This window comes from Rhinopithecus bieti, unplaced genomic scaffold (assembly GCF_001698545.2).
Source record: "Rhinopithecus bieti isolate Rb0 unplaced genomic scaffold, ASM169854v2 scaffold_19858, whole genome shotgun sequence".
Lineage (NCBI taxonomy): Eukaryota > Metazoa > Chordata > Mammalia > Primates > Cercopithecidae > Rhinopithecus > Rhinopithecus bieti.
Genome location: NW_016810077.1, coordinates 298,645 through 324,424, shown reverse-complemented (window position 1 = coordinate 324,424; position 25,780 = coordinate 298,645). Strand labels below are relative to the sequence as shown.

Genomic DNA, 25,780 nt, shown 5'->3' with positions numbered 1-25,780 from the left:
TGGGAGGCAGAGGTTGCAGTGAGCCAAGATCACACCATTGCACTCCAGCCTGGGCAATGAGGGTGAAACTCCATCTCTCTCTCACACACACACACACACACACACACACACACACACACACACACACAAAAGTGTTCTGAAGATAATGAAATGAAGCCCCTCCCAAATATAAAAATATTTTTCTTGCATTAATTTTAAATGAGTAACTAGAAATCTCCAATTACTTTAAGTCCCAGAGGTTAGCATTTGATTTATGAAAGTGATCTAGAGAGAAAAATTTGGATAAAATGAGTATAGAAAATTCACCTGTTGCCACAGAAGAGTTATGACTTCTAAGATACTACTACCATTGGTTCTAGTCAGTACCAACCCCTAAGAGAAAGAGGCAGTTAGGACAGTGACTTCAATCTATGATAGCGACTTCTTAGTGGGTAGCAAATCAGTTTACTGGCTCATGACCAGCATTAATTTTTCACAACAAAGAATATACTAAAAAAGAAAATACTGAAGTACATTTAGGTGTGAACAAGGAATTGTGTGTTTGTATTAATATAAGTTTGTATATATGGCCAAGATATAAAATAAAGTCCCATTAAAACACTGAATACTACCATCATTGTTTCTTCTTTTCAAAGGAAGATAAACAACATGCTATCTACCACAGAGAAGCATTGTGGCATTCATCTGACAGATCTACTTCCTTTAACAACATTCTCTCTACTCTGACTGTATTTCCCTTTCCCTACCTGTTGAAATTCACTCTTATTTTGACCTCAAAATATATTTTATTTCCTGATTGCAGATTAGGTTGATAGAATACGCTTTACCTTAATTTTAAATGCTTTAGCAATTTTAATAACCAGGATGATTAATTTATCATTCAATCCAGCACACTTATGAGAGTAAAAGAGGCACTAGTACTTAGGTGTGACAAGGCAAACCAGTATGTACAGTCACTCCATTAATAACTTAACAGAACTATGTTCTTAATATTGCCAGCATAAAAATACATCATTTAATTAAAACATTAGGCACAAAAAAGCTAATCAGTAAAATAAAAAGTCCAGAAGTAATTAATATAAGCTACATTATAAAATTTCAATATTTAATGAAAACTATATAGTGTTATTAAACTGTTTAGAAAATTAACCAGAAATAATCTGTATGAGCATGTAAAACATTAAAGAGAACAAAATCTCAAAAAAAAAAACCCTACCATTACTGCATTCTATAAATAACTGGAATAAACTCTTGGGTAAGAAGTCTGCCTTAAATTTACGATATAGGATATAAAATAAACCCTTTGATTCTAGTCTATTTGATAAAGAGTGATCGGGGAAAGGAAGTAAAACAGCTTCATAAATTATCTACAAGTAAAGACACATAAAAATTATTATTTGAACCTACCCAACAGAAGATAAACTGAGACAGTTCTGGGCAAAACTTTGATCTGTGAAATTCTTCTTTTATGACAATTTAACTGTCCTAAGTCTGCCTACCTCTTCCAAATATTCAATTCTAAACCTTTCCTATTTCCTCCATCGGTTCCTTTTATAAATATTAAGGAAGATGTATTTTAATTTATATTTATGATCCCAGAATTAGTTTTGTTATTATGCAATTCTTACATTTTAAGCATCTTCTGCTCTTATAAAAAAAAACAAAAAAGAACTTCTTAGGGCTTCTGATTCCTAGTTCTGTTTCTACTTTCCTTTTATTCTGGCATTTCTCCTTTCTCAATTTGCCACCAGACAAATTGATGATAGCCTTCAGGAGATATGCAAAGGCTACACACAGAAAATTTTTTATCTGAGAATGAGTAAGTGCATGTTTCTGGGATGGGGCCCATAGCTTTCATGAAATTCTCAAAGATGTGGGTGACCCCAATAAAGACTGAGAACCATCACATTAGAAGTATTTAAGTCACCAGTAAACAGGTATTTTGGGAAGAAGGGGGGTATCCTTTTCAGCGTATTCAGGATATTTGAAGAGATTATAAGTTAGAAGATATATTTTTCTTCCCTCAAAAGGTCACCAGTTCCCACAGAAGAGACCAGGAGCTGGTGGCTTCTAAGAAGACTTGAAAGTTTATTCTATTACAGGTAACCAAAAGCAGGCCTTTACCATTTAGTCTGGGGGTATCTAAGCTTTGTATTCAAGAGTGCCACACAACTTAAAATCCACATGAATTAAGACTGCTTAAACTAGAAATACACATACTGGACATGGTTAGGAAGGCTTTATTCCTACCTATTTTCCCTTTACATTGTTCCAATTTTGTGATATACTAAGGTAAGATTTTATAAAAATGAATTTGCATTTTATTCATTAAAAGATCATATATTCTTGAAAAATGATGCCTGTTACTCATATGAATTAATGAATCACTTATAATAACTGAGTGGAACCTTCTAGGGCCATAGGTTATTAGGACTACTGCTTTATAATAGTGATACTGATACGGGGAATAATAGGTATGTGGAGTTTGCAAATATAATACAGATTCTCTATTTGGAAAATAAAAAAGTTAATAAAGCTTGATAAAAACTTTTTAGTTGGCATGAATAAGCAGCAAAGACATCTGTATAGCTCTACCAATAAAGATTTTTTTTAATGAGGGAAAATGTTTCAGAATTTCCAAGAAAAGAAGCATTAGTTTTAAAGTTTGTCAAAAGTGGCTACTGGGTGTGGAAAATATGATCCTAGGCTTTCTTCAGTTTCTCATTTTCCTTTTCTTTGCCTACGACTGCCAAACACACGCTTTCTATTTCCTACTACTTCTAATATTTTGGCTCGTACTTAATCATATTTTTAAAATAACATCCTCTTTTATTCTTCAGGACCTAAATATATTCTCAGTCATCCTACATTACTTTTCTCTCTGACAATGAAGATTTTTTTAGATAATCTTCATAAATGCATTCTTGGTAAATGGAAATTTACTACCAGTTGTTTCTAGGTAATTAATCCTGTGTTTTGCAGAATTTTCAGATGAAGTAAAAGCATTTTTTTAACAGACTAATAAAATCTGGACTGGAGATACCTTGCCTTATTGGATATCTGCATAATCTGCTTGAATAATCAGAATGGAACATGAAGTCCTCCAAAGTCTAATCTAGGCCTAAGCACTTCTTGGATCTCTGCTCTTTTTAATTAGACTCTTATGTTTTCAATCTTCACCAGAGTACTCCCCATTTTAAACCCACCTTCAGGCCGGGTACAGTGGCTCACGCCTATAATCCCAGCACTTTGGGAGGCTGAGGCTGGCAGACTGCCTGAGGTCAGGAGTTCGAGACCAGCCTGTCCAACATGGTGAAACCCCATCTCTACTAAAAATACAAAAAAATTAGCTGGGCATGATGGCATGAACCTGTAATCCCAGCTACTAGGGAGGCTGAGGCAGGGGAATTGCTTGAACCAGGGAGGTGGAGGTTGCAGTGAGCCAAGATCGCGCCACTGCACTCCAGCTTGGGTGACAGAGCGAGACTCCATCTCTAAATAAATAAATAAACAAACAAACAAACAAACCCACCCACCTTCATTTTAGAATTTTCAATTGCTTATTTTATTTCAATTTCTTATTTTAAAATAAGAAATTCAAAAACAGGCCACCTGTATAAGGTAGAAAACAGTGATTAAAAACAAAGATTAGGTAAGATAGCCTTGATCTGAATTACAACCTTGCTACTTATTAACTGTGTAAGTTTGAGCAAATTAAGTTCTCTAAGTCCTAGTTTCCTATAAAATGCAAGAGAATTCCAGTACCTACAACTTGTATGGTTGTTGTGAAGATTAAATGTTATGCATGTAAACTGCATGGCATAGTGCCTGACACATAGTAAATGTTCAATAAAGGTTAGCAAGTATGGTAACTAATGATTTCCCACTTGTACAGTCTCTTATTTTCATTGTCCCCCACCTCTAATGTCTGCAATCACTTGCCAAGCCTGATAAAGGTGATAAAGGTATATAAAAATTATAATCTCAGAGTAGGAGGCCTAATCCAGTAGACTGAAACTCACCCCGCTCCTCCCTTTTTAATATAAACTGTCAACATTCATCCCTGATCATTTGTATATCAAGTTAAGGAAGAATGCAAAGAAGCAGAAGACACTAGTATAAATATAAGTGGTTTTTTGAAAGCAAGAACATATTGGATGTAAGTTATAGGACACGAGGAAGAACAAAAAAGCTGGGCAAACAACTAGAAGAAAGCAGGAGGCAGTGATCTAAAAAAGAGCAAGAGAAATAAAAAGATTGGAAAGAATTTTAGGCAAAAGAATTTATGTAGATCTATGTCAAAAAGAGGGTATATTTTAAGATGTGAGGGAAATGAGATTTGCTGAAGCAGGGTAGCTTAAAAGACTACAAATGAAAGTGCAAAGCATTTTGTAGGTTATAAGAAGTGTATTACATAGAAGTAAGCTAATCAAATTTTCACAGATGAGCAGTATTAAGAGGTATCTGCAAGGTTGGGCTAACCAACCAAAAATAACACAGAAATGTGCATGTTAACACTTATGTGTATAGCTAAATTTATTAATCCTTAATATATTTAAGAAGTATTAAAAGAAAAATCTATTCACTTCTCAACACAAGTCATTATTAAGGCTCACCCCTTCAAAGATCTAATCTATAGACTAATGAAAATTCATTAGTTTGTCTAGTTTACTAATCAAGTCTACATTTTGAAATATCCCTATAATTTCCTTTGCTAAAAGGATTTCCCCAAGCTAGAACTACAATATTTTTATGCTATGTTGCCGAGGCTGGAGTGCAGTGACTATTCACAGGCACAATCATTGCACATTATAGCCTCTAACTCTTGAGCTCAAGTGATCCTCCTGCCAGCCTCATGAGTAGCTGGGACTACAGGGGCACACCACTGTGCCTGACTAGAACTATAAAGAGAGGTGTTTTACTGGAATCTAAAATAAATTTAAAAATCAAAAATAGTATTCTAAAAAGAAATGGGATTAAGGTAGACTCAAAAGTTCCACACCTCTTGGGTTAATTTTTTTTCCCCAAATTAAGTCAATAAGAGCCAAAATAAAAAGATTAACTTGCTTAGAATTATATCTAACAGTTTACAAGCTGCTGAAATTTAATGTGTATTCAGGCTCAACTGCAGCTTACCAAAGAAAGCTATAAATATGATCTGAATTAACACCAGTCTGGTGGGGGAAAAAAAGTGTATTGTATCAAACAGACTTGCTGTGATATCTGTTCAAACATACCTGTACCAGTCAAAAGTCCAGCACTCTTCTTTCGTGCATAAGCGCGTAAGTGGTTGGACAGGCTAACAGCACTTGTAAACGTCGTATTGCAATGCACACATGTTCTAAGCTTCACAGGCATACCTATCATTCAAAAGAAAACTATAATCCAGTTCTCACTTCAAAAAGTGAAATTTTCTTAGCTTAAAGAGTGTAGAAAAGCACCACAATAAAGATGGTTTTCAAAACGTTCAATGAAATAGGTTAACTTAAAATAAGGAGGGGAAATTAAGTTAACTGTTATTAGTTTGTAGTTAGTATTTAGAGCCAACTCATGCTCTTTGGAAAGGTAGAAGAGGAGTGACTTGAACCTTTTGAGCTCCTCTGGATATAACACCTATTATCACTTTCTTGCAGATTTCTGTGTTACGCAGATTATTTCTTAAACCTACTAAAATACAATCCTGTGATTTGAACACCACGGTTCTGCTAAGAAGTTTCAAAGCTTACAACATTACCAATAAAAAGAATTAAAAAGTCTAGTTGACAAAGTGGTAATTAAAGTGTTTTACCCACAAAACCGTAAAAGTCTCAATACTAAATTAGGCTGTCTGATGAAGGCTGGGAGAAAAGGTGGTAAAACACACCACTGAACAGCTGTTAGACACAACATTTTATTCAGGGTATTTTATGTTCATTACTCTGAATGCGCAATCAATAATGAAAGCCAATGATTTAAAGTTTTTTGCTAAAATCTTTGTGCTAAATAAATGATCAACAAGCTGACATCTTAGTCATCACAGAAAAAACATGTTCAAACAATAAGAAACTCCTAACTTCTCAGACAATCCTCAATCCCCCAACACATTTCAATCGGTTTCTTCAGCATTACTGTGATAGCCACAAATACGTTTTCCATCTCTGAAGTATACTACCCCTTGGTCAACACAGCTAACACATCTTGCTTGCATTTTATCCTTCTGAAAAAATATTGAAAGCTATTGACTTTCAGAGACTATTAGAAAGAAAAAGCCATATTAAACAGAAGCTCATACAAGATAAATCGTTTTCCAGACCACTTACAACACAAAGTCATCTTTCCTTAAATCAAAATTGCATTACAACTATTTGGGATATTGCAATGTCTGCCCCAAAGCAAATAAACAACATTACTTTACAGTAATGTTACTCGTTATTAATCCATTAACTAATACCTCTGACACATTCAACTTACAGCTCTAATCATGAGAACATTTACATAAACCTTCAACATTATTAACCTTCAAAAGAAATCTAGAAAAGACACTTAAAATTTTCTAGTCTAAAAGTATAAAACAGACTTGGTAATACTGAATAAAGTTTGGCTACTTTATCTGCCACATTATTTGCCAATACATACAAAATATTCCTTTCAAAAGGAAAAACTATTGGTGCACAAGCACTAAGCTAAATCATCTGTTCTGTTCCATTACAGCACTATCTTAAAACCTAAAACCCCAAACAAATATGTTTTATGTTCACACCTGTTCTCCAAAACCAAACTATCCCGCAATACAATGAGGAATTGGAGAGGGAGATGTTTCCTTGGGTTAATCACAAAGACACCAAACCATTCAGCTTTAAGAGTCTTTTTTGTTTTACCTACGCAGTGGAAAACCCAACAGCTAAATCTTGAAAACATGATCACCTTGGAGAATTCGCAAAAATATGACAGAGGTATGCCTTTTCAATAATGCTATGCTTTTGAACATCATCCACAACCATCCTCCAGCCACAGCAAGTTTTATTTTCACAGATCAGTTTTTTGTTTGTTGTTTTTTTGTGTGTGTGTGGTTTTCTTCTGCTTTTGTTCTCACCTTACATTCAGACCAAGAAAAGAGGCACAGAGAACTCAGTGCTAATGAGCATCAATTGATGAGTTACACAGAAATGACAGTAGAATAACCAATCTGTGCTCTGTAAAAAAAAAAAGGCAGCTTAAACAAGAAGACTGTGAGAAAGTATTTTCCACATAGATTCCATTAAAGAAGGCATAATTGAACTGCATTTAAATTGCGTATAGGAGAGTCATAAATGTCCTCTTACCTGAGTGCATAGTCAAGTCCATTTTTTGTGGCTGATACATCAACGGACTATCCTCATTTAATGGAAGAACACATTTCTGAACGAATCTCTTTCTTGCTGTCTGATTATGGATCTTTTGCGGAGAAATAGCAGAATTCCTTTCTTCTCCCATCCTTTTATTTTTAAGAAGTTCTATGAGTGTAAGAGACTGATTCTTTTTTCCACTGTGTAGTTCTGGTTTTGTTTCATCATATTCATTTAAGAAATTCAGCCCTTCTTCTTCTGATGCAGACACTGACAGAGCTTCAGTCTTTAGGCCATTACGGTATGCTTCAAGAGGTATAACATTTTGAGATATAAAGTCATCATTTGATGCAAGTTTTTGAGCTACAAATGGTCTGGGAATAATACGACGACTGTTCAATGCCTTTAAGATTTTTTCATATTTTTCTTCATTTTGCATCATCTCATTCAGAACACAGATTGGAGATTTGTGAGCATCCCATTTGGTCTTTCCAAGTCTTTTCAAGTGGCCTCTAACATGATTTGATAATCCAATTTTAGTATCAAACCAACCACCACAGAGTTGACAAGTGTGTTCAGAAGTGGTTTCAGACTTCTCTATAGCTAAAAAAAAATTTTTAAGAGTAATATCAGACTTTCTTATATAAACTGACCACCCTAAAATGAGTTAGTTCTGAAACATAAAATTATATGATTCTAATGGAGACCAAATTCAAACAAAACTTTTAAATCCTCAGAATTAGAACACAGACCTATTAGCCCAAATTATTCCCATGGAGAACTTACCTTTTCTAACTCGTTTAACAGGTGTTCCAGTGCCAGTTCTTTTGAAATGCTGCATTTTGTCACTTGTGGCTATTTGTTCTGGTGATACAACATGACGGGCTTCATAGCTTAATCCTGCTCTGTGAAGATGCCCCCGGACATGATTTGATAACCCAACACCTGTTTCAAATGTTGCTGGGCAGTAAGGACACGATTTCTTCTCAAGAGACAAATCAGTCCAATGAAAAACAGAACTATGCTTTGACAATGAAGCATCTGCAGTTTCTAAATGCTGAGGATCATGTATCTCATGCAAAAAGTTGTTACTTCCAGCATCTTCATAGTATTCAAAATAAAAGCCATCATTTTGGTCATAACTAAGAGTAGCATTTTCTCCAGGCTCCTGACCTTCCACTTTGCTCTTAAATAAAGGGAATAAATTTACATGTTCTTGATTAATATCACTATAGGTTTCATCTTCTATGGCCTGTGTAGTGTAGTCTCCTAACTCAACATTATCCCAGGAACTTTCATCTTCTGTTTCATAACTATCTTTCTTTTCAGCAGAATTAAGTTTTTGCAAAACGACAACAGTCATTTTATGCAAAAAATCTGGATAGCTATCCAAGTCTTCCCCTCCAACAGAACTTTCCTTCTTAGATTCCTTAACTACTCTCTTCACAGCTACACGTCTGTGATCTTTGAAGCTTTCAGGTCTTTTGGTGTCACGCTTATGAGGGTCTGAAATAAAACTGTTGTGAGAATTACCTGATGATGAAAACAGGTGTAAAGAATTTAATGAACTAGCTTCTTCTTTTTTGAAATGCACAGGATATGATTCACCTGATTTTTTGATCATCCTATAGTTTTCATATTTGTGTCTGTACAAATAGTTGCTATTTGCCTTGGCATTAGACTTTTCTTTTGCTGTTTGATGAAAATACTTAGGTTTTTGGTCAATGCTGCTTTTAATTGTAACATTCTTATGAGGAGAGCTGTTTTGATTGCAAGTGTTTACACCTGATTGGGCAATGCTTTTCCGAGCTTTCTGTACTCTGTGTGGCCGCTTATGGATTTTTGAAAAACTACTTGATTGTGAGGTTGATCCAAATGTTCGCTTCACATCTTGTTTTAAAGCAGAGTTCTTTGGAAACGTGGTTGACTGTTGTTTAGTTAATGGTTTAGTGCTATCACTATCTACAGGTTCTTCAAGGATGTCATTTTTTCTTTTATCAAGTCCAAGAGGACTACCAAATGAATCAACACATGATGATGAATGCAAGTACTCCATGTGCTTTTTTAAAACACTTTTGGCTGAAGTAGTAAAAGGACACATCTTACATACGTAGGTAGCTGATTTTTTGGACGATCCTACTACAGAGTCTTTCATGAAAGTCTTTTTTTGTGTTTTTCTCTGGGCTATATCAGAAGTGACCAATGGGCATTTTACCACTGCCCCATGTGCAATGCCTCGATGGCATTCTAATTCATTTTCTGTCACTGCCATGAAGTTACACTCTTCACAGCAGTAGTACCTTTTATCTTTTTCATGGGTTTTAGCATGTTGCACAAATGTTTTAGGGCAATTGGTACCAAACACACACTGAGGACACTGTAATCGTGCGCTTCTTCCTTCATCCTGAAGTTCTTTCAATTCACGAATTTCCTCCATCAACTTCTGTCTTCTCTCCTGGTGAATAATCATATGTTTTAGAAGTGAATTGCGATCTCGAAATGTCCGTCCACATTCTCTACAAGCATATGGCCTTGGGACATTAAGATGGCGAAAGTGACTATTCCCATCTAAATGATACATCATATGCCTGTGGAGGTGCTTCTTCTCCCTAAAATTCACATTGCACTTTGTACAGGGGTAGAATGATGGCTCTTCGGTACTGAAAGTAGCAGGTGACTCAGAATCACTCTCTTCACATTTCTTTTTTAAGGTATTTGAAAGAAAAGTGCTAGTATGAACAGGTGAACTCTCTTCTCCACACTTATCTGGGTTATAAATTAGATGTTGGAAGGCATCCACAGATTCTAAGTCTTCATCATTCGATTCAGGCTTCACTTTTGATAACGCATATTTCTGTGGGTCTACTGCTTGTAGCTCTTCATTTTGTTCTAGAAAGTCTACTTCTTGCATTTTTGATTTATTGGGTACACAATTAGAATCACTAAAGCAATCCTCAGTATAACGAGTTATCTTGCTTACATCCATTTTTCGCTTTCTTTTTTTTTCTAGACCTACTTTAGAATGAGGTGGAGCTTTGTCTACTGTTTCCTCATTAGTCATAAGAAACTGAATGAACTCTTTTTGGGGATCCCAGTTTGTATCATTTTCTGACCTAAATCCATCTGCACCTGAGGAAATTCCTGTTACTGTATCGACACAATCATCTTTTACCAATAAATCCTCACCATCCTCACCCACCTCTACTTGATTTATTAAAGTGCCATCTGACTTTATATTACTCCCTACTGAATTCTGAATGTCACAACCAACTGAAGCAGAGGTAGGTAGTTTTTTATTGGAATGGGTGGGATTCTTAGCATGTGCTACATCTGATAACAAAAATAAAACTTGGTGCTGACTTGCTTTCTGTGGTGTAGACAGCTGAAGATCAGCTGCTACCTTCAAAGCTGAACAAGATTCTGTTGTTGGCTGATCCACAGGCTGTCCAGTGGTTAATGAAACACTGCCTTTATTCATACTGGAAGTCTTAGTTAAGGAGGAGTGTGAAACTGGTCCATTAACAGCAGCTCCTTTAGGCAAGATAAAGTTTTCACTAGAAACAGTAGGAGCACCAGCATGTATAAATAGACTAGACTGGCCTCCGCTTAAGGCGTTTTCAGATTTGTCCTTTGACAGTTCTTCAGGCAGAGTCAATGTATTATTTTTCTGAAATGATGTTTGACAATCTTTTGGTTTATGAACTCCGCTCTCCTTGTCTGAGATAAAATTGTTGTCATCTAGGAGTTCTTCTTTAGCACCAGTAATATCGGTGTTTATCTTCAAATCATCCATATTGTTGGCAAGCCCATTTAACACATTTAGTCTAGAAAATGGAAAAAAAAAATTTAGATTTGCATGAAAGAAAAAATACTATTAGAATGTATGGAGAGTTGAAAGTACATATTTTTATTAGTTTAATTTTCTACTCTTTATATTGACATTCTAATAATTTTCCAAGAATGAAAGAATACAAACTTTTGAAATATTTAAAAAGCACCTCAAAGGTTAATATTGTTCTTCATGCTAAGCAACAACAACAATCCAATATGTCATATATACAAAATGGCTAGAGAAAAGCAACATACACAAACATACTAGGGAAAAGCAGCATACACACAGATACACATATACACACAGACACAAAAACAATGTAAATATGCTACAGACTGAAAAAATTTTAAACCTCATGTAGAGATTGCTAATACAAAGAAAATTCTTTCACTTGAGTAGGTTTATCAGAGGCAGTCACTCTATTCGAGAGAATAATATAAATTATCAAATACTGCAGAGAAATAAAAGATTTGTCACTTCTAAGTTCATTCCTGAAGGAAGGTAACAAAACGCCATTCAGTAAAAAACTTTATTTGAATGAACATATTTGCTATCAACATCAATGTTTTATGTATGAAACAGTACTTCAATTGTTAAAATGCTTTATTCATAGTTTCGTTCATTCCTTATTCAAATTAACCTTAACTATAATTTTAACTTTACTAAAGTTAACTAAATTTTAGTAAAGTGAATTTCAACTTCACTAATGTTAAAATTAATGAAGTTTCATGTCAAACTTTCATGTGTGGGGCCCCAAATTCCACGCATTCTTTAAAAGCAGTTATCCCATTTTTGATCTGGTGGTCTAGTGCAACGTCCTAACACATTTTACAATAAAATAGCATAAACATATGTTTTAAATTTATTTCATATAAAATGTAGATAAAACTTTTCTAGGCATTTTTGATAAGATATTTAATCATTATGAGGAAAAGTACAATATTTTCAAAGGAAACAGTATTTCTGAATGTTTGGGGTCCATTCATACAATGACTTTACGTAATGACTACCCTCACTATGAAAAGTTCCCTTGCAACCTGTTCTTTTCCTGCTCTTAGAAATGGCCACATTGGAAGTATCTGCCTTCTTCAAAGAATGTCAGCTCTTAGAGGACTGGGAATGTAATCTAGTCACTATCATATCTCTAGAACCTAGTACATCACTTGGCATAGGTGCTCAGGCAATATTTGTTGAATAAAAGACTGAGTAAGTACTGGATTAATAAAACACAATTTCAAAATCAAAGTACAAGTTCCTAAAGTGTAAGAAGAAAACAGTTTTGCTCCTATGAAATTTGGATACCCCATTCTAATACAAGTTCCATCAGGTTCTGATTTACTAACGCAGTAATTATAATAAGGTCCTCAAAATATCCAATAATTCTCATGTACAATTTAAAGAACTTGCTGTTTGGCAACCCCAGGTATTAACTAATTGAAGTACTGGCATAAGCTTCCATATTTCTTCTCCTTTTTTGCAGTCATTCTCCAAATATTTACTAAGCACTTAGTTGTGCCATGCATTGATCCCGTATTCCAGAAATAACGGTAAACAAGACAAGTTAGGTTCCTGCTCTCAGATAAAGAACGAAGCCTGTATATTTTTCTTTGGTAGTATTTTTAATTTGCACAACAAGTAATACTATTTTAGGGCAACATGACCTCACAATCTAACATTTAGAAATCAAAACATGTTCAATAAAGTTCAGTATTTTTACTATCCTTTAAGGGTACCAATTTCATGCTTTGTAAAACACTAAATCTAATTTAAGAATAATAAAATTGTTCTTACCTTTTTTGTATTTTATGACTTAGAACAAGCATTTATAATCTGATCTTATTCTTTCCATAAAATGTTATTTAATACAACAAATATCTATTACCAGTATCTTTGACATTGTTATTTATACCAACAATTATCTTTTCCACCCCTCATAGGTTTTAGAATTCTATTTTGAGATTGGCAAACTTCTGTGGTAATAAAAATAGACTTCCAATAAGATCACATTCAATGATATCACTCCAAAATGGTGCTAATGCATCACCCAGCAGGAGTCTCTACATCACACACACAGAAGTTAAAAATGGGCAGCACATAAACATGTGTTAGGAAAGGGTGTGCAAATGTCAAGGGAAAGAAAAGCAAGCCTTAATGCTACACTTATTATTCATTCCTGATATTTCTCATTAAATTAGGTAGAAAACATAAAATGCTTCAATAGCAACAATCTCATAAATCTGAAATGAACGACAAAAAACTGGCTTGAAAGACAGTTACTTTCCTTTACGTTCCCACTTATTATAATCACAGAGGTGGACAAATATATGCTCAGTCAATTTGAAAGCCTATATTAGTTTTTCTCAACAGGAAGCAATGTTGCTAACGAAGTGGTAAATTCAGTGTTAATGAGTGGCTTCACTGTTACCACCTCAGAGGTAAAACCTTCCATGTTCTATGTTCCACCCATCTGTTCTGGTGTTAGAGGTTTAGAGATGGAACAGACGCTTCCCATTTAAAGCAACCTCATTGGTACCCCCTGAACAGCAGGGTGACAAACTATGAGAACATCATGTCAGCTTGGAGACTGCATCCTCATTACCAGAATGGTTTTATAAGAGCTTTTCATAAGTTCACATTCTGAAGATATCAACCTGTTTTGTTCAAAAACACAGAAAAAATGTATGTGCAGAAATGATTTTATCTACAAAACACATCTAGCAAAAAAATCAGATTAAATATTATTAAAATATAAAATGAAGACTTTAACAATGAAAGTTTTCCTTCACATCCATATAATATGGCTTACTTACCCCCAAATTAATAATTATCTCTACTCAAAAATAAAAGACACTACCTTCTGCATCAGTTTGAAAATATGTTACAAAAGTTGACTTAGTAAGGAAATTTTCTAGGTCACTCGGTAATTCTGATTAGATACAACCTTCCTATCATCATATCTATACTGTCCACTTTTTGTTCATGAGTAATTCTTCACTGAGAGAAAATTAGCTTAATTTTGTTCTTTTATGTACATTATTAACTGTATTTACTATAAGTAGATTAACATTTTGTGGGTACTTATTTTAGAAATAATTAAAATGTTCACAATATATTCTAATTATACAATGCTCCAAATACACTACTTCTTAATAATAGTACTCAATACTCATAGCTGTTGTCCTGAGATACCACGCAGAACAATGGATCATCAAAATCTGTTGCACTGAATAATGGATACAGAATTTTAACACCATCAAAAATTATTTTACTACATTCATGTTGGGTTATGAGGCATCTAGGCAAGAAACCATTTGATCTGACTTAATTTTACACCATCTCAAATAGTTTTTCAACTACCTTTGTATAGTCAAATGTATATATAACAGAGACATCAATACCAGTTTAGGTTACTATAACAAAGTAGAAACATATTTGAAGGTGGGCATTATTCATTAAGTTTAAAAAACAGAAGTTAATAAATTAAGATAGACGAACTGATGTTTGGACTCCTTAAATTTCAATTCAATGAATTCAATGAATTAGCTATATCAATTAAGATTTTAAAACAATGTTTAGACACCATTACTAAATCTTCCCCAGATAATCATATAATCATAGAATTTTTCTTTTAACTGAATTTTAAAACGTTCTTTAAAAAAATTCACACACCTTTTTAAAAAGCTGCAAATAGAACTTTAAATCTACATAAAATATATTTCAATTTCTGCAAAATCATAATGAGTTCTACAGCTATAACTGCCTCTAGTTATATACTGTGAGCATTAAAAAATTGTACAAAGGTCAGATCTGTCTTCAAGATGACAGATCATCACTTATATGCCTCAAGCTAGACTTATTGTCTCAGAAATCTCAAATATCAGTATTTTTGCAAACTATCAGCACTTGCTATAACACCCTCACTACACTACATCTTGAGGTTACCACAGAAGAAATGAGGTGATAATTGCATATTAACATAATTATTCCGTAATCCCTCTGAGCAAGCTTCCTAGGTCACTCAGTAATTCAGATTAGATACAACCTTTCTGTCATCAAATCTATGTTGTCCACTTTCTGTTCATGAATAATTCTTTTGTGATAGAAAATTAGCTTAATTTCATTCTTTTATGTACATTATTAATTGTATTTATTGCAAGTAGGTTAACATTTTGTGGGTACTTAACTACATAATGCCAACCTTTGTTGTGTAGTATAATTTCATGCAAAAATATAGTACAATTTGCCCTCATTGTATATTAGTTCATTAATTGCTATATTACACTGCTATAAATAAATTATAATGCTGCCCACTAGCTGAGTTATAGTTAGGATCTGTCAGGTTTTCACAAATTCTATGTTCATTTAAATTATCCTTGCAAACACATGACAACTTCAGTTAGTAATGTATGAGATTGGGTCAAGCAGAGACTACCATTCACAAGTGTCAAACTACAAAATGAATCTTAATTAACTGAAATACTACATTTAAAATTATTGCAGCATTTAAACCTATATATACCATACACAATGTACAAACATATATACCTAAATCTCACCTAGTGCACAATTCAAGAGAAGACAGAGTGTATCATCCAGGTAATAACTTATTCTAAATGTCACATTGAGAAGAAACACTAAAAAAATATAGAACACTTATAAGGGTATCCAGCATGAGACTGACTCTAAAACCAAGCCAAATAATAAAATGGCTCAGAAGGTTATCATTAAGCAAGAATGGTTCTTGCTTACTTGACAAGAACATTACAGACAGGAATATGGAGTTGGGGATTGAATAAGATGATTTCTAAGATCCCTTCTAATATGTACTACAAATGTTTAGTATTTAGTTATTACATAATTAACATTTAACATTATTTGAAATAATGAGCTAAAAACTGGAGAATTACACTACTGAGCCTTAAAAGTATTCTCTAAATTCACAATTACCTGAAATAATCCTTTAGTTAACTTATGATCTGTCAATAAATTGATTCTTGAACAGTGAAAATATGGCATTAAATGACCAACACACTGCCACAGAGCTAACTGTGTCATGAAAACTCAATGTTACAGCCAGAGATTTTTTTTTCCTCTTGGCAACACCAAAACATAAACAAAAAAAGGCACTGAGTTTGATATATAGATTGCAATAAAAAAAATAAAGTAAACAAATTACATTGAACCTGTTGAATAGCTTGTTCCTGATGCCATGTACCATCCTCAACTTTTAACAGAAGACAGATGGTAGGTACCAGACCATAAACACCCAATAACTCAAGATCATTCTTACTGCGAAGTATAGTAAATACTAAATATAATCTAACACATCTAAAGAAGCTCCCATATGGTAAATGGAAGCAGGTAACTGTGTGGATGAAGGCAAGGGGGGCAGGGAGGCCCTACAAAGACATAACTTTAAAGACATGGCAAAATTATGTAACAATGAGAATCAACAGTAGTAGAAAATCAAAAGGATGTTCACTAATCAAACATTAATTTCCTAATGAAGAATTTTGCAACTGGAAGAAGCAAGGCAATAAGTTACAGTTGCAACCAAAGGAGAGTGCTAAGTGCACAGAATGACTGTTGTGTTGTTTATGCTTTTATGTAATTAGAATAAGTGATGGTCTCAGCTTACATCGTAAATGACATATGCACATGGCTCCAACAAGACAAATTCAAGCATTTAAGCATTTGAAATGAGTGATATATATGTAACTGGTCAAACATTTTGACCACATTTGTGTAAAATGGGTCGGTTCACTATAAAACCTATCTGTTCAAATCATTAACTGTGAAACTTTCAAAGAAACCAATGTAGCTAAAGTGTGTCAATCCCATACTCCAGAGGCAGTGTGTCAACTTTGCCCTCCACAGAAAGTATCACGCCATAAATTGTCATTTTACTTTGAGCCTTCTGGTATTCTTTACCCTATGATGGGTACGCTGTTTGTGTTCAGTTTTGAAATATTATATAAATACTAAACCATCATGTCTAATAAATGCAAGAAAAGTGAGAGTGTTTAAAGTCCTACGAATACAAAGCATACACAGATGCTCCTTTACTTATAATGGGGTTACCTCCCAATAAACCCATGATAAATTGAAAACGTCATGTTGAAAATGCATTTAATACATCTAAACTATTGAACATTGTAGCTTAGCCTACTTAAATGTACTTACATTAGCCTACAATTGGGCAAAATAATCTGACACAGTCTATAAAAATTTTATAATAAAAAATAAAAGATAAGATTAAAAATACAGTCTCTACTGAATGCACATTGCTTCTGCACCGTCGCAAAACTGAATCACTGTCATTGTAAGTCAGGGACTGTATGTAATTATATAAATGAAAATACAGACAATTATACTCAAAGTAGTGAGATAAATATATATGCATATGGAATAAATTGCTTCAGAATAGAAATAATTTTAAAGGGCAAAGACAATTTCACCATTCAAAAAATTTATACCTATACATTTCACAACAATTATCAAGACATAAATAACAAAAGAATGGTTTTAGAGTATAGAATCAGCACCAAGTCAGATATCTATTTGCTTAATGTTTATTCAGGAAACACTAGTAATTTGTTGAAGAACTTAAAAGCTGGGAATGTTCAAAGTGCTGTTAATGAAACTTTTGCCCCAACCATGTATATTCCACAGGATCAAGGCACATTATAGTATGCATATCAAAGTTAGTGGCATGACTGCAAATGCAAACATGGTGGCTTTAAAGGGATTCCTTACAACAGCTGAAGAGATGACTGGTGCCTTAATAGATTGTTAATGCAGATGAAACTACTGTCATCCCTCAGTATCCATGACGGATTGGTTCTAAAACCCTGGTGTATACCAAAATCTATGCATACTTAAGTCCCTGCACTTGACACCATCTATGGATAAGATAAGCAAGCCCTCCTTAAATGTGGGTTTTACATGCCATGAAGACTGTATTTTTGATCTGCGTTTGGTTTGGGTGCAGATGCAGAACCCACTGATACAGAAAGTCGATTATATTTATCAAAAAAAATCCACATTTAAGTGGACCCATACAGTTCAAGCTCATGTTGTTCAAGGGTCAACTGTATTTCATTTTTGGGAAAAGATGACCAACAGAAACCTTACCAGCATGTCTAGCGTGACGCTTGGAACATAACGAATGTATACTAGTTTCCTTCTAATGCCTCAGCAATTTAAGTTTTTCAAATTCAAAGGTTCACAAATTTTATTTAACATGTAGATTTCTTAAACTTCTGTAGATTTTAATAATCTGTCATTATAAAAGTTCCATAAATTAATTTGCTTAATCTCATATTTAGAAAATACAAAATTAAAGTCTAATGAGAAACAGAACTTGAATAATATGACATCCAAGATTGAATTATTTCACTGATTTACAATCCAATTTATTGAAGGAAGGATTTAAATCGTAAAAAAATTCTTGTAAGTCTGTAATAATTTATAATGAGGTAACATAACCTCTCACCTGTATATATACATTCAAACTCTACTATCGCCAAATCAAACATATGAATTTAATATTTTATTATATTTGAACATACTTATTCCATATACTCACATGGAAAAGTATGAACATCTTTGAGAACTAAAAAAAGGACAAAACTGAAAGTGTTACTTCAAAGAAATGTTTCGTATTAAATGTGAACTCTTGTTAATGTTCTTATCCTTGCTCAATTTATTTTTCTGAAACCAGAAAAAATCCTATTATGATCTAAGAAAAATATTTCAAGATAATCACTATTCTACAAGTATCTTAATTTAGGATGGTAATAATTCAAATACAAGAAATTTGCTTTTCTTGAAACAAAATGTATTAGCGTGCTTCTCTCTCACATTGTCTTAACAAAAATATAGTTGGCTCTCTGTGTGGGTTCTGCATCCTCGGATTCAACCAAACTCAGATCAAAAGAAATAAAAAATAAAATTACAAGAATAAAAAATACAAATAAGAAACCAATAAAGTATAACAACTATTTGGCATTTACACTGTATTAGGTATTACAAGAAATATATTGATAGTTTAACGTATACGGGAGGATGCGTACAGATTATATGCAAATACAAAATCATTTTATATAAAGGTCTGGAGCATCACTGGAGTTTGGTATTCTTGCAGGGTCATGGAACCAATCCCACATGGACAGTCAGGTTGAATGTATGGTACCGATTTTTGGTTAGCAGCTAAATTTGCGTGTTTTTAGCAATAGGATTTCCAGTGTGCAGCTAAGGAGAATGTTTGCTTATATCACCAAACACCGTTCCTGAATCCTTTTTGTTGTTCATTTATTGTTTCAAAAAAATAGTGCTGGGACCGGGCACAATGGCTCACACCTGTAATCCCAGCACTTTGGGAGGCCATGGTAAGCAGATTGCCTGAGATCGGAGTTCACGACCAGCCTGGGCAACACGGTGAAACCCCGTCTCTACTAAAATACAAAAAATTAGCCGGGTGTGGTGGCGTGTGCCTGTAGTCCCAGCTACTCAGGAGGCTGGGGCAGCAGAATTGACTTCTCAGAGAGTATGCAGGTAAAGTATTAATTTCTAGTTCCTCAACTTCCATATGTACTCTTTCCCTAAAATTGATCTGGATGTTATATTCTCAGTACTCTAGTTCTGCTTACCCATCTCCCTTTTAAAGATCACCCTTCTCTCACTGTACAAAAGAAAAGTTCCCAAACACATATCTAACAGCCTTCCTCATCTATATCAGTTGTTCAGGCCAATAACCTTGGAGCAACCTTCACTGTTCTTGTTTACTCACACCTCATATCTAAACTATCAGGAACTCCTACCGCTATTACCTTCAAAATATATCCAGAATCCAATCACTTCTCATCACTGCTATACCCAGATCCACTATTACCTCTCCCCTGTATGACTTCATCAGCTGACTAATCTGGTATTAGTACAAGGACAGATCCTTAGTCACTTACCATCTATTCTCAACACAGCAATCAGAGTGATCCATACAGATAATGTCCCTCAAAACTCTAAAATGACTCCCTGTTTTTCTCAGATAAAAAAGGAAAAGTCCTTATAATGACCTGTAAGGACCTACAGAGAGATACTACCTAGTAACCCTTTGACTTCGTTTCCTACTCCTCTCCCCAACTCACTCACTCTGCTGTAGACACATTAGCTTTTTTGTTGTTGTTTTGTTTTTACTATTCTTGAATACGTTCTCCACTAGCGTAAGGCCTTAGCATTGACTATTCCTCAGACGGAATGCTCCTTCTCCCAGATAGTCTCATGGCAAACTATCTCATCTTGGTTCAAGTCTTTGCTCAATCATTATCTTTTGAATGATGCCAACCAGGACCACTTTAGTTAAACTGACACCCCAAAACCCTTACCTTCTCCACACTGCTGGCATCCTCAAATCCGCTTATACTAGTTTATACCTTCTCCCATCCCCCATAACACTTAACACCTTCTACCACACTATGCAATGTATTTATTTACTGTGGTTGTAGTTTGAGCATGCCTCCTCCAAAACTAAGTTTCAAAGGCAAAGATTTCTATTTATCTTGCTAACTGAATACCTCAAGGGTCAAGAAAAGAGCTGCCCAGACTCTTAGCATTGCGCAAATGCTCCAGTGTGTAAAAACCTTTCGGGAGTCAAATAAAAGGTTTGAGAATACAGAGCTCCTTAGGCAGAGGCCATTGCAGCAAAGCACGTAATAGGAAAATTTGAAGGCTACACAGTCTTAATCAAAAAACAACTCAAGGGAAGATGCCAGTGGCTGTCTCTCTCTCCATACTTCTCTCTGTCATCCCTCTCCCTGATTCCCAGTCTTAGAATTAAAATTCAGAAATGAAAAGGTCATCAACAGTGATAAAAATACATTTATTTGAATTTTAAAAATGAAGCCATTTTTACTGACAAAGGGTCACCTTGGTTTAGCTGTTAAGACTGGTTTTGTTAAATGTTACAAGGCAGACATTTTCTGTAACCTTAATGAATTAAATCTACAGTACAAAGATTCTGAAGAAATGAGATGTAAATTATGCATACAATATACTGTATAAACATGTAATTATTCTCACTTGTGAGAAAAATGTCAGATGCCAACTTAAAAATACCAGTTTTCCAAAATTATAGAGGTGTGTGAAAAAAAAAGTATGTAGACCACTGATCAAACATATAGGGAGAGCTCTATACAACAACCAGACATTCCTTTTTTCAAAACACAGAACATTTATAAAATCTGAGAATGTATTACAACAACCACTGAGAAACTTCCAACAGAAACAGAAATCACTGTAGACCATATGCTCTGGCCACTATGTAACAAACCAGAAAGCTGATACAATTAGATAATTAGTGAACTAGAAAAAGGCCAAAACAAAGTATACTGAATGAAGCAAGGTGAGACAAAAGGATGGAAAACAGAGAAAAGAGTAAGAGCTGAAACTGATATGGTAAAAGATCACATATACATTCCAACGTCTAGTTGGAATCCCGGAAGGAAAGACAGAATATAGGACAGAAGCAATACTTCTGAGATAATTGCTGAGAATTTTGTAAAACTGACAAAACACATCAAGCCAAAGCTTCTGGGAGCACCTGGAACTCTAAAATGAATAAATAAAAACTACACTTAGATACATCACAGGAAAACTAATGAAAATAAAAGACAATAAGAAAAAAATATTAAAAGCAGCCACAGAAAAAAAGAATACCTATAGACTAAGGGATGGCGGGGGGGCGGGGGGAGCAGCTCCCGATGTCCAAGAACTAACCTCGTGCTATAAGACTATCTGATGTTCTGTCACAACGTTGTCTGAAGAAAAAAATAGTATCTCATAAAACATCCACGTCAGACAAGACCATTGTGCAACACAACCAAACATCCCCCCCAACCCACTAAAATGAGTGATGTGTCACCTTCTTTATCAATTACAGGAATACCTTGGAGATACTGTGGGTTCAGTTCCAGACCACTGCAATAAGGTGAATACTAGAATAAAATGAGCCACGATTTTTTTTTTTTTTTTTTTTTTTTTTGGTTTCCAAGTACATACAAAAGTTACATTTAATAGACACAGGGAGGGGAACACACTGGGCCTATGGGGTAGGGGGTGAAGGGAGAGCATCAGGAAAAATACCCAATGCATGCTGGGCTTAATATGCAAGTGACAGGTTAACAGGTGCAGCAAACCACTATGGCACACATTTACCTATGTAACAAACCTACACATCCTGTACATGTGCCCTGGAACTTAAAAAAAAAAAAAAGTTATGTTTATACTATACACAAAAGCCATTATGTCTAAAAAACAATGTATATACCTTAAAGTATTTTATTGTGGCCGGGTGCAGTGGCTCACGCCAATCCCAACACTTTGGGAGGCTGAGGCGGGTGAATCACCTGAGGTCAAGAGTTCAAGACCAGCCTGGCCAACATGGTGAAACCCTATCTCTACCAAAAATACAAAAAATTAGTCAGGTGTGGTGGCGGGTGCATGTAATCTCAGCTACTTGGGAGGCTGAGGCAGGAGAACTGTTTGAACCTGGGAGGCAGAGGTTGCAGTGAGCTGAGATCGTACCACTACACTCCAGCCTGGTGACAGAGTGAGACTCCGTCTCAAAAAACAACAACAAAAACAAAACAAAATAAAAATAAAATACTTTATAGCTTTAAAAAAATACTAACAGTCATCTAAGCATTCAGTGAGTTCTATTCTTTTTGCTGAGATTTTTGCCTTAATATTGACAATCAGAGTGGTGGATGCTGAAGGTTGGGGTGGCTGTGGCAACTTCTTAAAATAAGACAGCAATGAAGTTTGACACATTGATTGACCCTTTCTTTCATGAAAGATTTCTCTGTAACATGCAATGCTGTTTGACAGCATCTTACCCACAGCAAAACTTCTTTTGATATTGGAGTCAATCTTCTCAAACCCTGCTACTGCTTTATTGACGTAATATTCTAAATCTTACGTTGTCATTTCAACAATGTTCACACTATTTTTACTAGGAGTAGACTCCCTCTCAAGAAACCACTTTCTTTGCTAGAGAAGCAACTTCTCATCTGGTCAGGCTTTGTTGTGAGATTGCGGCAATTCAGTTACACCTCCAGGTTCCTTTTTTTTTTTTTTTTTTTTTGAGACAGAGCCCAGGCTGGAGTGCAGTGTCGCCACCTCTGCTCATGGCAACCTCCACCTCCCAGGTTCAAGCGATTCTCCTGGCTCAGCTTCCCAAGTAGCTGGGATTACAGGCTTGTGCAACTATGCCTGGCTAATTTTTTTATTTTTAGTAGAGATGGGGTTTCACCATGTTGGCCAGGCTGGTCTTGAACTCCTGACCTCAAGTGATCCACCTGCCTTGGCCTTCCAAAGTGCTAGGATTACAGGCGTGAGCCATGGCACCCGGTCTTCAGGTTCTACTTCTAATTCTAGTTTTCTTCCTATTTCTACCCCATCTACAGTTACTTGCTCCACTGTAGTCTTGCATCCCTCAAAGTCGTACATGAGCGTTGAAATCAACTTCTTCCAAACTCCTATTAATGTTGATATTCTGACCTCCTCCCATGAATCACAAATGTTTTAAGTTGCATCTAGAATAGCTAATCCTTTCCAGAAAGTTTTCAATTTACTTTGCTCAGATCCATCAGAGGAATGACTCTAGCTACGGCAGCTGTAGCCTTATGAAATGCACTTAAATAGTAAGACTTCAAGATCAAAATTATTCCTTGTTCCACGATGCTGTGTTGGCAGGCATGAAAACAACATTCATCTTGTACATCTCCATCAGAAATCCTGGATGACCAGGTGCATTGTCAATCAGTATATTTCGAAAGTAGTCTTTTCTTGTAGGTCTCAACAGTAGGCTTAAAATAGTTCATAAACCATGCTGTAACAGATGCACTGTCATCCAGGCTTTGTTGATTCATTTATAGAGCACAGGTAGAGATTTAGCATAATACATATGGGCCCTAAGATTTATGAAATTGTTCAATAAGCATTGGGCTTCAACTTAAAAGTTACCAGCTGCATTAGCCACCAACAAGAGGGTCTGCCTGTCTCTCAGGCTTCAGTTTTGAAGCCAGGCATTTACTTTTCTCTAGCTATGAAAGTGCTAGATGGCATCTTCTTCTAGTAGGAGGCTGTTTCATCTGCACTGAAAAATTTGTTGGTTAGTGTAGCCATTTTCATGAATTGTCAGAGCTAGATCTTCTGGGTAGTCTGCTGCAGCTTCTACATCAGCACTTGCTGCATCACCTTGCGCTTTCATGTTATAACATGGCTTCTTTCCTTAAACCTTGTGAATCCACCTCTGTTAGCTTCAAACTTTTCTTCTGAAACTTCCTCACCTCTCTTGGCCTTCACAGAATTGAAGAGAGTTAGGGTTTTGATCTGGATTAAGCTTCTGCTTAAGGGAATGTTGTGGCTGGTTTGATCTTCTATCCAGACCATTCCAACTTTCTCCATATCAGTAATAAGGTTGTTTTAATTTCTTACTATTTGTGTGCTCACTGGAGTAGCACTTTTAATTTCTTCCAAGACCTTTTCTTTTGCATTCACAAACTTGGCTAAATGTTTGCTGCAAGAGGCCTACCTTTTGGCCTATCTCACCTTGTATAATGCCTTCCTCACTAAGCTTAATTCTAGGTTTTGATTTAAAATGAGACACATGTGACTCATTCTTTCACTCAAACACTAAGAGAGGCCACTGTAGGGTTATAAATTTGCCTAATTTCAATACTGTTGTGTCTCATGGAATAGGGAGGCCCAAGGAGAGGGAAAGAGACAGGCAAGGAAGGACCAGTTGGTGAAGCAATCACAACACACACAATATTAATCAATTAAGTTTACTATCTTGATTGGGCATAGTTTGTGGAGCCCTAAAACAATTACAATAGAAACACTGAAGATCACTGATCACAGATCACTCTAACAAAATAAAAAGTCTGAAACACTGTGAGGATTACCTAAATGTGATACAGAGATATGAATGAGCATATGTTGTTGAGAAAATGATACCTGTACACTTGCTTGATGCAGGGTTGCTGCAAAATTTCAGTTTATATAAAACACAATAGGCCGGGCACGGTGGCTCAAGCCTGTAATCCTAGCACTTTGGGAGGCCGAGGCGGGCGGATCACGAGGTCAGGAGATCGAAACCATCCTGGCTAACATGGTGAAACCCCGTCTCTACTAAAATACAAAAAATTAGCCGGGCATGGTGGCGGGCGCCTGTAGTCCCAGCTACGTGGAGGCTGAGGCGAGAGAATGGCATGAACCCGGGAGGCGGAGCTTGCAGTGAGCCGAGATCGCGCCACTGCACTCCAGCCTGGGTGACACAGCAAGACTCCGTCTCAAAAAAAAAAAAATAAAATAAAATAAAATAAAACACAATATATGAAAAGCACAGTAAATCAAAACACAATAAAACAGGGTATGCCAGTGTAAGTTTGTCCCAGCTTCAGTCTGCATTCCCTATAGATGAGATTTAGTATGATGGCCAATCTTGAGACAAATGAAAATGAGAACACAACATACCAATACTTATAGGATGCAGCAAAAGCAGCATGCAGAGGAAACTTTACAGCTGTAAACATCTATATTAAAAAAGAAGATGTCAAATTAGCCATCTTACTTTATGCCTTAG

General features: G+C 35.3%; 1 protein-coding gene across 11 annotated transcripts in view; it reads right to left on the bottom strand.

Moving 5' to 3' along the window:
* ZNF644 (zinc finger protein 644) overlaps positions 1 to 25,780 on the bottom strand; it is a 104,106-nt gene that overhangs the window by 15,020 nt on the left and 63,306 nt on the right. For 5 of the 11 annotated variants that reach the window (XM_017891267.1, XM_017891266.1, XM_017891264.1 and 2 more), the window contains 3 exons: positions 8,091 to 11,128; positions 7,302 to 7,907; positions 5,238 to 5,360 (listed from right to left, as the gene is read on the bottom strand). The exons of 4 other annotated variants lie outside the window; for them this stretch is intronic. In XM_017891267.1, the coding sequence (XP_017746756.1) occupies positions 5,238 to 5,360; positions 7,302 to 7,907; positions 8,091 to 11,128 (3,767 nt within the window). Of the gene's footprint in view, positions 1 to 5,237; positions 5,361 to 7,072; positions 7,088 to 7,301; positions 7,908 to 8,090; positions 11,129 to 25,780 lie in introns of those variants that run through there. 2 more of the 11 variants (XM_017891269.1, XM_017891270.1) reach the window with 2 other exon arrangements.